At 50.2% G+C, this 18,418-nt stretch overlaps 1 protein-coding gene across 1 annotated transcript in view; it reads left to right on the top strand.

The window, feature by feature from the left end:
- Positions 1–836: 836 nt before the first annotated feature.
- GALNT14 (polypeptide N-acetylgalactosaminyltransferase 14) overlaps positions 837–18,418 on the top strand; it is a 98,838-nt gene continuing 81,256 nt past the window's right edge. Inside the window, exon 1 of the mRNA XM_066993612.1 lies at positions 837–1,135. Coding sequence (XP_066849713.1) covers positions 1,007–1,135 — 129 coding nt within the window. The 5' untranslated portion in view covers positions 837–1,006. The remainder of the gene's footprint in view (positions 1,136–18,418) is intronic.

The following is an 18,418-nucleotide window of genomic DNA, read 5'->3' as shown; positions in this document are numbered from 1 at the left end:
TTGCTTACAACATGTGCACTGGACTTCCCAGCATTTGACATCTTATCTTCAATTCATTCCATATGTTACTTTATGCACGGGTTCGTGTTTTTATGTGGCTCATTCAGTAGTTTTCATACTAACACAAATGACTCATATCTGCTCCGATACTTGATTTATTCTCTAACGTCTTCTGCATGGGCAAGCGCAGATGCTGCAACGCTTGCCAGCTGAATGCAAGAGCTGCAAGTCAGGTGGGTGAGCGGGGACAGCTGGGCAAGGCAACTCTTTTCTGGTGTCCTAAAAGGTTTTATTTCTCTTGGCAATGTCTGCATACCCCGTTCTGGGCTGTGTGCAGAGCCAGCGAGGAGCGTGCCCTGGGACAGGGCTGACAGCTCAGCACCATCCCCCCAGCACCACGGCCCGAGGGGCGCAGGGCACCGCGCTGCTGCTGGCACGCCAACAGCCGCTCCGCTCCGCATCCGTAGTTAGGATTTTATTTCTGAAGTGCTCTTGACAGCTCCGGAGCCTCGCATCTTGTCTTCCAAATCCACTAATTAAATTTCACCTACCTGACCCCCCCTTGCTGCTTCAGCGGGATAAGTGAATCCCCCCCCCCCCCGCGCCGTGCAGGTAACGCAGTTAGCCGCCGGCCCTTCCTCGCCCCGCAGCCCCCAGGGGGCCGCCACGGGGAGCTCGGCCGGGCCCGGCGGCTGCTCCGGCTCCCCCCCCCCCCCCCCCCCGCGCTGAAGGGCCGATGGCCGGGCTGCCACGGCTCGGGGTGCTGGGAGGGGGCCGGGCTGTGGGAGGGGAGCCCCTTCCCCGGGCTCCGGCCTCCCTCCCCACGGCGGTGCCGCCCCTCCCCTGCCGGTCCCTCCCCTGCAGTGCGTGCAGGGAGCGGGGCTCGCTCCGCTGGCTCCGAGGCAGGCGGCGAGACCCCGCCTCCCCCTGTCCCCCCCAGTCCCTCACCTCCCTCGCCTTTTTCTCCCCATACTGGACTTTTTTGCACCCCCCCCCCCACCCCGCCATGAGGCGGCCGCCTCGCCGGCTGACGCTGTCCGTGCTGGGGGTGCTGTGGATCGCCGCCCTCCTCCTCCTCTTCTTCGGGGCCAGGAGGAAGCCGGGGGCGGCGGGACCCGAGGGGCACACGGCGGAGGTAAGGGGGTGTGTGGGACCGGGGCAGGGGCAGGGCGGGCAAGCAGTCCCCGGGCTGCTGGAGCCGTGGCAGGGGGTCGGATGCGCCCCCGCCGCCTGGGGAAGAAGTTGCCGGACATTTGCGGGACACCCCGTCCCCGTCACGCCGCCCCGAAAGTTTGGCACCGGCTCTGTGCTGGCAGGTGGCGATGGCGAGGTGCGTGCGGGGTTTTCTCCGCCGGGCAGTTCGTGCCCCCCTGCTGCCCCCCGGTGCCCAGGGCTGCCGGGGGGGCTCAGCCCGACTTTGCTGCTGGGACGGGGCACGAAGACTTTGCCTCAGCTTTGAGCCTTTCCGAGCCTCTCTAAGGCGAGAAGAGAGCCCCTGTGCTCTGCTCTGGGGCAGCCCGGCAGCGGGGTGACCCCAGGGAAGCTGTCCGGGAGCCTTCAGGGGGTGCCTGGGCTGAGCCTCGGCCGGCCGGCATCTCCGCCGTGTCACCGGCCTCTCGGCGTGGGTTTCCTTCCCCGGTGGAAGGCAGGGTGCAGGTAGGAGCCTCTCCATCTCCGTCTCGGTGCCAGGAGGTTGTATTTGCCGTTGCATGGTTCTGTGGCGTGTTGTAGAGCTCGGAGTGCACCGCGGTGACAGCACGGGAGAAAGGCAAAAAGCATCTGACCTGACACACGAGGAGGAAAAAGCACGAGTTTCCCTGCCCGAAGGATGTGCATAGCAGGGGAGTTACAAGCAGCTCGTGTTTGTACAAGGTCGCGGGGCGTTTCTTCTGTAGTGTAGTGGCTGCGAGTGGCCTGAGTTAGGCAGAGGGTCAACTTCTGAAAGTGCACAGAGTGGATCCTGGTTTTGGTGTTACTGCTGTAAATCCTGAACAAACAAATTGGGTTACGTCTGGTTACCTGATCCAAGGCCTCCTGAAATTAATAGTTATCGTGGCGGAGCCCCTCAGCTTAGCTTTGCACCGGTAACATCAACCTCAATACTGGCCTGTGGCTTGCAGCAACTGTACATGCTGGCCAGGTCTTCACAGTTTCTGATACATATGTCACCTCTGAAACTGAATTACGGACCTTATTGGGGAAGAAAACATCAGTACTCCTAAAGCTTACTTTTTTTTTTTTTTCATGTGGAGCAGTTATTGTTTTTTCATTATTTTTTTAAAATGAAAATGATTGAATGGGTTTTTCAGGCTTTTGGAAATTTCTGTCCTAGCCGAGGTCACTGGAAAAAAAAAAAAATCAGAGAGTGCTCTTGTAATGGTAGCTGTGCTTTTGTGTAAATGGGTTTCTGTCAGAACTGTGCTCTTAAGGTTTAGAAATATAAAACCTCCCGTGTCTGCAGGCAGCTGCTGTGTTCTTTGCATAAACCTTACTTCTTACTCAGCACCAGCTGCTTCATTTTGCAGCTTCTTGGGACCTGCTCCCTGTAGCAGGCCCTGGTCCCATTTTCTGCTCCCCACACCCGTCCTCCAGCTCCCTGATGCTGTTCGGGGCTTGCCTGGGCTCCCACAGCAGGCAGAGCAAACTTCTCCCATCTCGCAGGATCAGGCCCCAAGTTTTGAAGCTGCAGCTGCCAAGTTGCCATAACTCCAGCAATCTGACTGCTAAAATTGCCTTTCCTTCACTTCCTTTGAATTTTCCATCAAAACAGTGGCATCCCCTAGAGATTCATAGAGTACAGATTCATTTTTTTGATGCATTACATTTTTGGCTTTGGGAACCGTTTTTGAGTAGTGTGAATTATGTGCTGGTTGTCATGCTGCTTCAGTTAACCCCTCTGAGCTGATGCTAGCACTAAAGCCAGCAATGCTGTAGCTAGAGACGGGCCTGGCAGTGTGCATCCTGTTCCCTGGTTGATGGGACCGGCTGCCACTAACCAAGGCACAAGCAATTACAGCGGTCCTCCCAGCTTCCTAGAGCCAGCAGTGGAGGTGGTAGGTTGCTACAACACTGCAAACTTTGTGACGTGGTTACAGCTGAGAAATGGAGCAAATCCACATCAACTTTCCTGGCAGCATTCTTCTCTCTCAGTACAGCTCTATTTCTGTGCTCATTTGCACACCATGTATCATGCCTTGCATGGATTAACCTTTGGTTCCCTTGTAGTTAGGCTCCAGCTGGTAGTGCCTTGAGGAGCCTGCTCTGCTCGTGGCTGGCACAAGCTCCATCAGAACCTTCACTGCTCATCCTTTCCTCACTGTGTTTTCAGTCTGCCGCTCACCATGCAGCCTTTTACCACGATTCCTGAGTCCTGTCCATCAGTGTGATGTGCTGGGGCTGGCTTTGCAGGCTGTGGGCTGCAGCAACCGCACAGGGCAGACGGTATGGAAGACAATAATGCGCTTCATTTAGGACCATGAAACTTGTTGACGAGAAGCTGTACACAGGACAAATCTGTCTTGTACTGCTGTTTGTGTGGTTATTGTTGCTGTCTTTTTTTCTTTCATTTTCTTCCCCAAAGGGCAGATCGAACTCTGTTAGTGCAATAAGCAAAGTATCCTCTTGCCTTTTCTGAAGCCCAGTAAATTCAGTGGGATGAGGAACTGTGGTGGAGTGCCTGGTTATTGGCTGGGGCAGCCAGCAGGACACGGCATGCATCCCCTGGGTGATCAATGCAGAGCACTCAGACTTACTGATTAGCTGAGACTCAGCGGTAATTCCTGTGCAGTCACTTTCAGTGTAGGGTTTCCAAATCCTTCTCAGGCATTAGTTCCAGCAAGTCTCCCTGCCCCGGTGGTTTTCTGGCTGGGTACATGGGACTTGGAGAAGTTAATTGGTCTTTTGTGTCCTCATGGCTCTCATTGACTCCAGGGGATTGGAGTGGCTCAGCCCACTTGCAAAATCAGGCTGCTTGAGAGTACCCTACAGGAAGGCAGAGTGCTGTGGGAATGTACAGCTTGCAGAAATGCCTAGCCCAAAATACTGCCAGCCCCCTCCCCTGCCTCCTGCTCAGGGAGCCTTTGCTCCCTGGCCTTTCGCTCTGCTTTGATTTGAAAGGGGGTGGGGATACACATAGAAATTAATAACTTAATTGGTTTAAGGAATAATGAGAGGAACTGATATATGGGATGAATTGCAAGAAAATTCCCAAACTGATATGTGAGGAGTGATTTTTTCGTGGAGAGGTGATGTTTCACTAGTGTGCCAGCTACTGCCAGTGCCTGTGTAAGGCTGGAGCTGCACAGCCTTGTGTGATGCTACTGAAGGAGCTGGAGGGTGCAGATGACAACCCCTTGGTCACCTTATCTCCTCTTTGTGCTGAATGTGTCTGACTGCAGAGGGAGCTGGCTACGTTAGCAGAGCCCTGCCACACTGAGAGGCTCCAAAGGGTCTCAGCTCCAGGGCTTTGGGCCAACACTGAGTGCAGAAGGGGTAGGAAGATGTATTTATGGTTGGATTTGGGATTTTTATTTCTTTTTCCATTCTCCTGTGAGTGCTGGCTTGCTTGCTCCATCTGATGGCTGAAGCACAGCTGACAGCTGAAATGAGTCCTTTGTGGGCTGGATAGTTGGAGAAAGGCTGTGGAGAAGTTTCTTTTATTAAACAAATGACCCGACAAGATGCACTTGACTTCAACAGTGTTTGCAATGCAACAACTCCTTCCTGACTGTGTTCAAATGCAGCGGTGGGATGGCTCCCAGGATATGACTAGCACTGGGCATTTGGCGACATCTTCATGTGGGGTAACATGGCAGAAGTAGTTCTTGAGAAAGGGAAGAAAATAGTCCAAATCCTTCTGAAAGTTGGTTTTGCCGTAAAACAAAATTAAGTCAAAGGCCGGCACAGGAGGACGAAGAGGAAAATAACATAAAAGCATCAATAACCACCTGATCCCCATCCCAGGGTGAACTATAAGATACGCAAAAAGATTTTGGCCATCTCCCACATTGTCATTTGGCTGCTCTGATGCTGGAACAATGGGGTCAGTAGCTTGGAATTAGAGGGCAGGGAAGCCAAGCAGCTGGGATCCTCTGCTAGGGAAGGATGCATTGACAAAGCAGTTGGAAAAGGGGCACAAGTCTTCACCCTCTAGAGGTGACTCCTGTCAGGCATAAAGGAACGGTATCCCTCCAAGGAAGATCTTGGAATATGACCAGAGGAGGAGGTGACACATGCTGAATAAATTCCACATTGGGTGCCAAAAAGACTGTTGTGGTTTAACCTGGCAGGCAGCTAAGCGCTACGCAGCCATTTGCTCACCCACACCAGTGGGATGGGGGTGCTGCATCCTCACTGCTTGCTCTAAATGCTCAGGAAAGCTCAGCACCTTGTGGGATTGGGCCTCAATGCAAAAGGATGCTTGCCAGCTTTGCACTTGCATGCCTCATAGCAGCCTGCGTTTCCTTCTGCATTATCATCATTGAGGAAAAAATCAGCACCTGGAGCTCAGCTGGCAGTCTCCAGATTTTAAATCTCTAAGTTTTATAGCAGCAGAACCACTTAACAGATTAAAATAACTGTTTCCAGCAAAAATTCAGATCTTAACAATAAAGAGATTGAAGTGCAAAGTCTGTCATGAAGAAGAAGATAGAACAGAGAGGCTTCTGCTCTCAGGGTTTGGGTAGGTCCAGGATGGGGGAGAAGAGGAAATGTGTGCTGTACTCTGCAGGTGAAAGCCCGACTTGAAATCTCTAGGAGCAAACACAGACTTTCCAGGATGCCCAAGGTGTTGATGTACTTACAGTGCAGGAGATCCACAGGGCAGAATCTATTTTCTGTTTCCTGTCTCTATTTTTAGCAATAGATGTGGAAATATAAAACACCAAAACACAAAATATGCCCATCCCCTGTCTGTGGGTCCAGCTGGAGGTGGGAGGCAGGACTGTGGCATAAACAGATGATTTCTTTTCTTCTAGTGGGCTTGGGAAATGGGTTTCCTCATCCTCCTCTTTTTGCAAATACGTCCTTGTAGAGCCCATGTGAGGTGAGAAGTTCTGTCAAAGCTGGCCTGGCACAGCCTGGCCACCTTGGTGAATAAACCAGCCATGAATAAATGGCGAGCAGATGGGGCTGTACAGCTCGTTCAATTAATTCATTTACTGCCTGGGCATCAGCACGCTCCAAGAGATCTGTGAAACAATGGGCAGTAAATGAAAGCCTTTTGAATTTTTCACTGGTAATGAAAACCCTGTTAATTTTTCAATTCATTGAGGGAGTTGGGTGGAGCTGTCTGACTGCGTGGCCAATTCAAAATGTCGGGGAGCCGCATACAACCCCCCGTAGCCACTGACCAGGGGGGCTGCAAACAGGGATAGGGACGGGGGGGGCAGTCCGTGTGGAAGGGCAGCTCGCTCGCTCTGTCCGTAGGCAGCCTGCTCGGCCTGCCTGCTCTGCTCAGCAGCAGGTGTGGGATGTAGCCCTGAAGGGCTCCCTAGCCAACAGCAGCGCGTTAAACAATATTCTGCCAGGTGGATGGCAGCGAGGAGGTGCAGACGTGGTGACCGCTTGGCAGAAAGCTTGTTCTTCTGGCACCTGGTAGGACTAGACAGATGAACTGCTCTGCCTTGTGTCTAAGCTTCAGGAGGAGCTAGGGAGACTGAGAGGTACCTGGGAGTCCGAGTAGGTGATGGATCAACGGAGCTGTGCTTTGCCAACCTAGCACAGCCATTGCTGAGGTGGACCTGGCATCTGACCTGCGTCAGGCAGGATAAAGGCAGCAATTTGAGGGACACAGAGGATTGGAAGCAAGTTACTGCACATTGAGGAGATTGTATACCAATGCATGTGGTGTGAGGAACAAACGGGACAAACTGGAGCCTTTGGTCCTTTCCCAGAGCTATGATATCATTGGTATTTGTGAGACTTGGTGGGATGAGTCCCGTGACAGGAGTGCTGGGAAGGAGGGCTATCGGCTGTTCAGGAGGGACATGTAGGGCAGGCGAGGTAGAGGTGTTGTGCCACGTGTAAGGGAGAGATTAAACTGTACAGCCCTTGCCGTTAGGGATGATGTGGTAGAGGGCCTCTGGATGAGGCTTAAGGGGATGGATAGCAAAGCAGGTATAGTTGTGGATGGGTGACGCTTGAACAAGACCTGTTTGCTTTGTGAGATGGTGATCGGTGGGATATCCATCCATGCACCTGTCCCAGCTTTGTGCTTCAAAAAGAATCAGAGGGAAGGACGGAGAAGCGTGCAATGATGATGCTAGCTAAATGTCAACAAACATGAGTCATGTTGGTAAAAGCTGTTGAGAATCAAGAGAAATACTTTTTATCCTGCTCTGGAAGGATAGTTACTGTGAAAAATGCTTCTGGTGCTCTCTGAAGGCCCTGAGCAGAGGTCACTAAGTCCTTGGGGACACTTAGGGATGGGCTTAACAGAATAAAATGTCCATATGAGCCTTCTAACCAGGTCTTTTACATATCAGTCTTTTAACCAGGCTGCTTTCTCCTCCTCGCTCCTCCTTTCCATTATAAGACAGCATGCTCCTGATTTACTTGAATGTAATCAGGGCCCAGGGACTGTTTTGGCAGGGTTTTCTTATCCTGCTCTTCCCAGATGTCTCTTGGTGCCAGGTCTGTGGTGTGATCTGTGCCTTCCCACAGGTGAGGGGAGCTGGGCATGCCAGGTGCCAGGGTTATAGATAGCAATACTGAGTCTGGGGGGAATATCATGGTTCTAGGTTTTCTTTTCCTCACAAAGCTCAGTAGTTAGGCATGAAGTCCAGGGCAGACTACATCAGGGATGCTCTGTTGAGCTACTTTTGTAGGCCTACAACAGGAGGAGCATGAGCAAGGACAGCACTGAGAGCACCTGGGTTACAAACAGCACAGTCTTAAAAGCCCACATGAGAGTAGCATTATTGTCCTGACAAATCCCCAGATACCTGAGTATGGCTTTTGAGCTGAGTGGGTTTTTTTGGGGGGGGATTTGGAGATGTGCATGCTGTTGTTCAGTATGGAAGCAAGGGGACAATGCCTTCTCAGAGAGGGGGCAGGCAGTGGGAATTGCAATGATTTGTAGAAGGTGCTGGCAGTGCTGAGTGTTGTCTTTCAGTCCCCGTGCTTGTCCTCCTTGGGGACAGCCTCTGAAATATACAGCCAGCCCACAGCCTGGGGTCACCCCTCACGTGGCAAAATCAATGAGACCACTTGTCAAGGGAAGCTGGCACTTGGCTTGGTGTCAGTGTGCCTGTGTTGGAGTGGTCAGCTCAGGAGGGACTGGCCTCCTCTCTTCTTTGTCATTTTAGTTCTTTTTTTTAAAACGCCCCAGCCTTCCCTGTAGGCATATGTATAACTACACAGATGAGCTCCATGGATGATCTGGGAGCTGGCAGCAAACACAACCCATGGGATGCCAGTGTGGTGCTTCCACGTGTCTCTGTATGAGCTCCCATCTTTGATGTATGAGCTCATATTTGCCAGTGGAAAAGCAAGTTTCAGAGAAACCACAGAAATGCAAAAGCCACCTACTGCATCTGTGAGAAACACCATTATAACTGATTCCCTTTCGCTGGGGCGGCGCAGCGTTTGGTGCAATAAAACCAGTTACAGAGAGGTATCCGTGGTCAAAGCAAAAGTCAGATCTCTTTAAGGAAGACATTTGTGTGAAGTGGTAATGGTGTGTAGCCTAACAACAAAGGGTGCACTGGACTGACTGTTAATTGCAACAGCTCTGGCAATGGATGTTGGTTTCTTGCTGGCTTCGTCCCGTTTAAAGAAGGAAAGGGGTGAGGACCAAATGAGAGTCAAGGGACTTTGCTCCCAGTCCCCTTTCTTGTGCAATGAAAAGCCATTTTCTCCCATTTCTCTCACGGTGAAGTGCTCAGCTTTTGCCAGCAACGCAGCACAGTTGCAACTACATTGATTTCTCACCCTCCTTCCACTCCTTGCTTCCAGTCTCTCAGCAGGAGTTGGTTTTGTAGGAAAAGTGAGCCAAGGAAGAAATCTCAGGCCCCATCCTCCACTGCTCTTAAGCAGCACTTCTACACTCCCGCTACATATTTCCATACGAGCCATGCAGTTGAGATGCATCAGGTCTTTCCCAGGTGATGCTTGGAAAACCTCTTCCACAGCTGGGCATAGCTAGAGAGGTAGGTTTATCCCTCTAGTTGCTGCTCTGCATGTCTTTCATCCTGCTATTGCAAAGCTCCTTATAAGCCTTAATTAAACCTTACTGCAGGTCTTACGGAGCGAGTAGGCTTGGAGTGCTAGGGCAGGGGACTGATGCCCTGTGGGGCACAGACAGAAATTAGTAATCACAGAATATCCTGAGTTGCAGACACCCATGAGGATCATTGAATCCAACTCCTGGGTCCCCCACTTCGCTGGGGAGCCTGTTTCAAGTGCCCGACTACCCTCTTGTGAAGAACCGTTTCCTGATGTCCAGCTTGAACCTCTCTGACCTGTCTTCGTGTCGCTGCCTCAGGCCCTATCCCTGGTCACCAGCGAGAAGACATCAGCACGTCCCCCTCTGCTCCGCTTTGTGAGAAAGCTGTAGATCGTGATGTCGTCTCCCCTCAGTCTCCTCTTCTCTAAGCTGAACAAACCAAGTGACTTCAGCTGTTCCTCTAGTGTCTTCCCCTCTAGACCCGTCACCATTTTTGTAGACCACCTTTGGACACTCTCATAGTTCATATCCCTATATCGTGGTGCCCCAAACTGCACACAGTGCTTGAGGTGAGGGCACACCAGCACAGAGTGGGACAGCCACTGCCCTCGATCAGCTGGCAGTGCTGTGCTTGAGGCACTCCAGGGCTTCCCGCAAAGCAGCTCAGGCTCCAGCTGTATGATATTATTTGGGGCAGCAAATGAGCTAATGATTGCATCTCATCTCGGGAAGTACTGCAGCAAGAGCAGGAAATGTAGTGCCAGAAGACAGTTCAGAAGCAACACAGGTTCATTTTCAGATCAGACTAACAGATAAGGGAAAGATTGACTTTTATTCCTCCTCCCCCCTAATTTCAAGTGCGACTGAAGGTTTAGTTTTTCTCTCTTCTCCATGCCAACAATAAACCTGATCTGAAAGTGATAGGAGGAGAGGGGCTCATGCAATGCCAAACAAATAGATTCTGAAATAAACCACCTTTTATTCTCTAAATACTGTTCGCAAAGCCAAGGAAATAGAGGCAGGTTATTATTTTTTTTTTTTGAAGCCACTGAAGGAATATGTCCAAAGGATGTAATTTGACCCAATCAAGGAAAATAAGGCTGCTTTGTCCTGGCTGTCTGAATAGCTTTGTCTGCATTTAGACACACGCCATTTCCTCCTCAAGGACCACTGCCATCGTCAGACAATTACAAACACACATCATAACACATTAGTGCATGGCTTGCAAATACGAGGCAAGTAAAAACATTCAGCAGCACAGGCACTGACTGCAGCCCCCTTGTGCTGAGGAGGGGTTGTACAGATCTTTTCTTCTCTGTATTTAACTCTTAGTTAATTGTGGGTAGGTCTGAGGGACAAAATACTGGAGTTACAGGTAAAAGCAGGCTCATGGCTCGTGCCAGTTCTTCTTTTTATTAAAAGCGTTGGGTTTTTGTGGCTAGTGGGTTCTTTTGTTTGTTTTTTAAGCATTTTTTCCTCTGAGTTAGGGCAATCTGCCCTATCCAGTGGGTTGATTTGGGGTGCTTTGGGATGAAAGGTGCTGTGTGCTTCTGGGGTCTATGAAATATGAGACAACATGGCTTAGTTTCTCCTATGGAAAAAGTGAAGACGGGTTGTGCCTTTGCTCTCTCCTGCATGGTGGTGGGAGCAGAACTGGACGAGAAAGGAGTGGGGAGGAGCTATTGCGTTTGCAATGCCCGCCGCATTTTTCTGGAGCCATAATATGGTGTCATTTGGATGGAGAGAGACTTGAGCACATTAACCAGCCATCTGGTCCTGTGATGCCGATCGGAACAGATGACTCTCTGTGTGGCATTCAGGTCCAAAGCACGCCCGGTGTGTAGGCTCCGCACAGCACACTCCTCCCAGCAGCTTGAGGTTCTTTGCGGAGCATCGTCCTATCCTGCAGGAAGACTGGCTGCTTGACACTACTCTGTCACCACGTGAATCCTCCCTCGTGTCCCTGAACATCCCTGCAGCACGCTGGGTGACCTCTCCTCTGTTTTGAAGCAACTGTTTTATTTTATTCCTTACCTCACCCTGCTGACCCTAGGTCCCATTACTGGGGGACAACATGTTCACTTCTATGCAGGCTTTTCTGTCACGCTCAGTGCTCTGACAGCTGAGAGCTTCGTGAGCTTCGAGGGCATGCATCTGCTTTGCAGAGGTGCTATGTGGAGGGTTTGGTCAACTCTAAAAACTGTGGGAAGATCAAGCCTACAGACAGCCTGAAATCTGCTGAGACTTCGCTGTTTTGTTTTTAGGAAGCTTTGTGTTTTTGGGTGGAATCAGCTTTACCAAAGGCTTCTTGCTTTGCCAAGCTTGGTGATGTTCTTGGAGCAAACATAAAACTTCCAAGCCCACCTGCCTACTGTGTGGTCCCTGCCCCAGGCCTTGGAGAAGGAAGGACATCTCAGTAAGGAGGTGACCAGGATTTCCTAACAGGAGCAAACCAACTTATTCCTTCCCTGACTTTGTGCACGTGCTACAATGGTATGCTTGCTGTTTGACCAGCTCGGTGTGTGTGCAGTGTGGTTGGTTACCTGGAGCAGAGAAACCCGAATGAAGCACTTACGTAAACGTGAACTGGGAACCGTGATTTTTGGTATATGCAAGCATCCAGATCTCCTGGTATTAATAGCAGTTTAGTGCCTTGGGCAAGCCAGTGTCTGTCTTCCTGAATGCAGGATGTCTCAAGATGTTTTTCCTGTCTTGGAGGAACTGGCAGCCTTTGCTGTATCAGAAGGTTAAAGCAGAGTAACTCCCACTTTTTTTCCCAATTTCTGGAAACTCTATTTCAAGGCTGTAGGCTGTACTTCCCAACTGTGGGAAGCTTTTTAGAATAATATTCATCTACTGAGAAAATAAAAGCTTTGAAGAATAAAAGTTAGTTAGGAGTCTTTTTCCTTTGAGAACAGGCTAACATTTGACCTGGAAAACATGATATCTATTTCTGAGGAGCAATTAGGTTCGTATGTTGCTCAGAAATCTACCTCAAGTTCTTTTCCCGTGTGTTACACGTAGGTACAGTGATGCAGAAATGAATTTGTCCAAAGTCTTATTGTTTCCTCAGTGTTACAGGACTCAAAGTCTGTTTGGATGCTGCTGTAAGGAGCCACGTGAAGCTTCATCACCTGGTGGCCAGGGTTAGCGCCCTTAGTTGTGCTACCTGGCTGTGCTCTTGCATGGGAACCACAGCTACAAGGGCTGTAGAGTGCCCTTAATATTTATGCTTATTTATGTTAGAGAGACCCTTTGCTCCCGCAGGCTCTGCTGTCTGCTGCCGTTTGCAGTAGCATTACACCGATGGTCAAAATGCCAAAGTCCCTCCAGCCAGGAGATTCAAAGGCAGCATTAAATCTCTCCCGTTTGCCCATATCCTTTTTTTTTCTGGGTATCTTTTAGCAAACAAAACATGCAGGGGAAGGGTTCAGAGCATGAAACGAGATGGGAAATGAGCTCCTTGTGGACCACTTAAAAGCATGTTTGCTGCAAAGGAAAGCAGGGGTCAGAGTAACCAACTTTCAAGTGTGCTGCTGCTATGCGGTGTCTCCCGATCTTTTCAGATGGCAGGGAGGCTTGGAGGGGCTCTGAGGATGTGTCAGAGAGCGAAAAGTTGAAAAAAGGGAGCTGTCTATAACTCTTGGTGCTTGGGGTCAGGCCTGGATTGCATCTACTGCAAAGCTGCGTACTGAGGGAGGGATATTACTGCCCCTCTCAACAGCCCTGCCCTGGATGTACGGTGTCCACGTGCCAGGAGAAAACCACCCGAATCCAGGAATTTCTTGCAGGATGTCTGTCTCTGCACTGCTGGTGCTCTGGAGTTGGGGGACAGTCTTCTGCCCTGTCTCTGCCTCTCCTGCCCTGGTAGCGACGGCTGGTCCCTGTCTGCAGCAGCATTTCTGCATCTCTTTTTCACATCTCCCGTGATGGAGGCAGTAAGGCAACTCGTGGGGATAAATTATGGCTGTAATGTGAACTGAAGGGTGACTTAAAAAAATAAAATAAAGGGGGTCTGGGATTAAAAATAAATAACAATGGCTGGGGCATGAAATGAAGCATCTCCTTCAGCAAAGCCCCTCAGCACCTCACTTTCTCCCCACATGCAGGCACAAGCTCACGGGGGCAAGAGATGAGCTGAACGGCTGTATCTGTGGCTTGTGCCGAATTCTGGAGTTGAGTAGAGCTAAATGGAGCTAAATCCTAGGCCAATTTACAGCCTCACTGTCTACAGCCATGTGAAAGGTTTGATCTCAGATTCTATTGCCTGAAAATGTCTCCATGGCTTGCTCTGCCTCTCCTTTTTCTGCCCGGCTTAGCTGGGTTTCATTTCTTTATTTACTTTTAAAGCAAATTCATGCCGGCGAAAGTCTGATAGGAGACTTAAGCTTTTGTAGCTATCAGTTTATTTCTGTGCGAGGTGGTGGCTGCCTGGACCGACTCTGTAGACCTGGCTGGTGCTCTGGGCACGCAGGAGGGGGTTTGGAGCTGAGCTGGTGGCATCTTCGCTGGTGGACAGTTATCTGTCTGGAGCCAAGCAGAGCCTGGCAGCTCCACCTGGGGTGCCGTGTAGATGTTGGGTAGCAGTGCTTTAAACCTCTGTCATCTGGAAATGAAGTGGCAGCAATGATGCTCTTTTTATAGACAGGGACTTGGAGGCATGGGAAGAATTAGTAGGGGATGCTTTGTAAAGTTAGCTGCGTGGCTAAATTTTTGAGAAATCTTAGCCAAATCATGTAAATTGAGCTAAAATCATTGCAGAACTGTCATTCTTGACAGGAAAAAGAAAACAGGAGTCAGAGGGGAAAGCAAAGAGTTTGCAGTACTGGGAAAGCTTTAACGCTGTCGCTTGACTCATGAGTGTGCCCCCACCTTGGGTGTGCTGCTGAGCTTTGGGCATCTGAACCGGCGTAGGTCCGACATTGACAGCAGGTGAGGTGGGTGATGGAAAGTTACCTTAAGGGAAGGAGATGGGTTCGGGGTGGGATTTCATTGTCAGGACTTGCTGCTGCCAGGTGTCTGTGGGATTGAGGGCTTGTCTGCTGCCAGTAAAAGGATTTGACGTTGGCATGGCTGCTCTGAACCTCAGTTTTTAGAAGAGAAGGACAACAGGTGGCAGAAAGTGTCCCATGACTCGAAAGGGTCTCTCGACAGCAAAAGTTGGGAAAAATCCTGACTTGCAAGGAAGCTGTGTGTAGCTAAGCAGCACGGTGGGTGTCTTCTGAAGCAACTGGTGCCGGTACCGAGCCAGACGTCTGCTCCGTGGGCTGCCTGTAGGATTTGCTGTCTGAGGCTGGGTGCGGAGGAGCAGCAGTGTCACTGGGAGCTGTGCCCTTGGCAGCGCAGTCTTGTTTTGCAAGACAAGGGGGAGGAGGGGTGGAGAAAAGCACCTGAAGCTGAAGGAGGATGCGAAAGAAGGTAGGATGAAATTCTGTCCTTTGAATCTGGCCTCCAGCCAGGACACCCCAGCGAGTGCCTGTGAACTCCTGCTGGGTGCTCTGGGGTCTGTCACCACCGAGAGCACTCAGGAGCTGTTCTTGCTACAGCAGAGCTCAACCTGCCTGGAGACCTCCAGGTGCCAGAGACGGACAGATCACTGCAGGTGGACAAAGGGTTTGGGTGTACTTTTTTCCTCTCTGTCCCAATTCATGTTCTGGATAATTGTAAGCTTTATGGGAAAAGTACTCCTGGGGGCAGTGTCACTGCCTGGAGAAGAGGGGGTGACCTCAAAGTTGGGCATACGGATACTCCTTCCCGTGCTTCAGGCAGTTTCTGGATATTTGACGAGGTGGAGAACAGTGCATCTTCTCCTCCCACCCACAGGGCTGTTCCAAACCTGCCCTCAGCCTGACTCCAGCTCCCTTGGTGCTGGGGTGCAATGGCCCTTTACGCTTTACCTTTGTGTGGAGTTTGAGCCCTGACAGCCAGGTGGTTTCGTAAATAGCTCTGTTTCAGTGAGCAGCAGGTAGTTCACCTTCCAGTATCCTTACTGGTCTCTTTCAGGCTATTAAGAATAGAAATAAACTGTCAATGCAACTTCTGTTTTTTTCTGCTTCCTACTTAAGCTTTCTTTTGTGTTTCATTCTGTTTTGTCAGTGAACCTGCCTTGATTTTCATTGACAGGCAGTTTTATTTTTCAATTCCTACTCCTGAAACATGACGTTGTTACATTTGTTTTTGCAGAACGCGAGGACTTTGCAGTTAAAAACAAACCGAAGCTATGCTTATTGAAGCAAGGCAAGAAAATCAACAGCTTAAGGTTTCTGGTAATATTAGGTTTTCTAAGGGCCAATATGTGTGCAAATTCAGTGCTCGAGGTTGAACACAGCTACCCTGGGAGGTGAGGGAATGCTGCCTGCAGCAACTAACGTACCTTGGGGAGCAGAGTGTGTGCTTCTGGGGGCTTTATCAGTGGACCTGTTTGTCTCTGCTTGGAAAAAGCAAGTCCATGATGTTTTATCAGACTTGTTAGAATAGGCCAAATATTAAAGCTTGCAGTCTTTGGAAACATGCTTTCCGCTATCAGGAATTTCCCACAGCGGAAAATCTTAAGGTAGTTGTACTCTGTTTGAAAGGATGCTAAACAGAGCAGACTTGAAAGCCATGTTGCTACAAATTCCTTTTTTTTTAATCTTTTAATCCATCTGTGTTTTTATATGCAAATGTATGTATTTAATTTCCCATGGTGAAAAACAAGTGTTTCAAGGAAAGCAGAGCCTGTAATGGATGAAGAAGAAAATGGTTTTGGAATAGACCTGGCTTTTCCCATTGAAGCTTCAGCTGAAAATGTGAGGTCAGCCCAGCTAACAGCTACAGTGCTCCTGTTGGACAAAAGAGCAGCTCTTTTTCCCCAGCTCATTAGACTGTCATTAGCTGCTTGCCTGCTCTGCCTGGGGACCACTAAAAGCCTCTGTTAGCCAGATAAGCTCTGATTTCTCCAAAGTGCTGCAGATGCTTAAAGCTTACCCTTTCTGCCTTGTGTGATTTAGGAGGCTGGAGGAGCCTGGGAGCTGGCAGCGAGCCCTGAGCTGTGCCTGGGGTGGGTGAATGCAGGTTTCAATGGCAGGGCTTGGCTTCTGGCAATAACGTCATGGCCGTGACACCTACAGGCTAATTTCAGTCTGTCCCGAGGTTAAGTATATCTGGAGGAGGGATTTCTCCTATCTTGCAAAGGTTTGCCCTGACTGAGGCTGAGGTGTGCTTTATAATGGAGATGCTCAGGATGTCAGCATCGGTCCTCCCCACCTTGTTCCCATGTAATTGTGGGAGGAAAAAAAAAAAACACAAAAGAAAAACAAAAAAGCTGCATTTCAGGGAGAGATAAAGGAATAGTCCAAACAAAAAAACACAGCAAACATTCAGGGCAATTTATGGAGTATCACAAATAGTTTGCCAGGCTAGCAAGCCACACAGAGAAAGAAGTCAGACTGGGACATTTTTTCCCTCTCCTTTTTCTCCAGTCAGTCCTTCATTGTATGACTAAGGTATGAAGGCTCAAAGCTTTGCTCAGCTCATGGTGGTATGGGGAGCAGCTCCCCATCCCAGCCCTGCTCCTCTCTGGGGGAAGGCATGGCCAGGGAGCAAGGCAAAAGGTTGCTTTGCCATCCACTTCCCCTGCTTTGGGGGGTTAAAGCAGCTTGGTGGCACCCGTGGAAGGCTGCAGCAAGAACTGTGCTCAAAGCAAGGCTAAAATCCCTTTTCTTTTGCCCTTCGATTGCTTTATTTTCTATATTTAACATGTTCGCTCTTCATGAGTCAACTGACTTTTTCTGTAATATTTTTTGCTCAGATATTTATTTGCGCTGGCAGAGGGAATGTTTTTAAAAGAGCCTTGCAGAGCTCTTCAGAGACGTTACTAGTGCCTTCTTCAGGCTTCTCCTGGCATTGCTGAAGTGGTTGCTCACCTCTGATGTAGCTTGGGCTTTCACTGCTGCTTCTGAGAGAGCCAGCTTTTCACCATGTTATATCCAAGCATGGAGAATTTAATTCCCTGTGTTCGCTGTCACCACTTGTGTCCCTGGCAATGAGGAGCCATCGGTGTTAACTTGGTGCTGGCGGCAGAGCCCTGCGTGTGGTGGAGCCCATCCCATCCTGTGCTGGGGCTGGGGAGCTGTGGCTCCCGTCTGCATCGGTGGTGCTGAACAGAAGGTGAGAGATGAGCCAAAGCCACTTTGGGATGGTTTCTGTGGGAGAGGAAAACTCGGGCTCCTTAGCTGGGAAAAGAGGAGGAAGGATTGGAAGTCAGTGGTGACTGACGTGTAGAAGAAGGGTCTGTGCAGCCACTAAATGCCATGGTGTGTGTGATGTGACCTGTGATGCAGTGATGTCCTGCGCCTGGCCTGCGCTGTGCCGTTCTCATCCTCAGCAAACCTCTGCTGAGGCAGTGGCCTCGACCAGCTCCTGGGCACGGCTGGCAGGATTGCGCCCCTGCTGCTGTGTCCGTCCTCCTCCAGAGCACGACGTGCTCTTAGAGCCACCTTTACACCGGCCTCTGTACCCGAGCACAGCCCACGAGCCTTGCTGGTTAGAGGTACGATCCCACGTAGCACGTCCTTATCTCTCTCATTGCTGGACCTGTGAGTGTTCTGCACAGATTAATTCAGCGTGACTCGAAGGGAGCGTTATTGCCGTTGTTTTAAAGCAGACATAAAGGTTGTTGGCAGACCAGGAGAAGGATGTCTCTGCAATACAGCTGTTCGCCAGCTCCCAGCCACGCTAGCACAAGGCTCCGTCACAGTTTTCGTCTCTGTTGAGATGTTGTTCCTTTCACTGCAAAAAGATGGATGCGTTCAAATGTGTTCAGCTGTACCTGGCAGTTCTGGATTAAAACTTTCTCTCTGTAGGAGGAAAAGTCTTGGCTTGTGCAGCCAGCTATTTCTGGTGCGTATCCCCAGACGTCTGTGGGTAGTAAAATATGCTGCAAACGGCAGAGGGAACAATCCCACAGCCATCTGCACACCCTCTCACCATTCCAGATCAGGTGCTGCCCTTCCCAGGGCTGTGCTCAAGATGACGGCCTCACCAGGGCAGCTGGGGCTCGGGGCAAGGATGGAGACTTTGTTCTGCGTCAGCCCAAGATCCTTGCACGTGCCCAAGCAGTAGATGCCCATCAAGATTTCCAGGCTACGTTTTCACAATGAATGATTGCAAAAATCCTGTTTCCCTTGATGCAGAGAAATGTGTATGTGTGAGAGAGAATCCAGGCCAAACTGAGGGTATTTTTTCAATAACAGCAGCAAAGCTCAGTGCCTG

Source organism: Anser cygnoides, chromosome 3 (assembly GCF_040182565.1).
Source record: "Anser cygnoides isolate HZ-2024a breed goose chromosome 3, Taihu_goose_T2T_genome, whole genome shotgun sequence".
Classification (NCBI taxonomy): domain Eukaryota; kingdom Metazoa; phylum Chordata; class Aves; order Anseriformes; family Anatidae; genus Anser; species Anser cygnoides.
This window is presented reverse-complemented; position numbering and strand designations above follow the sequence as displayed.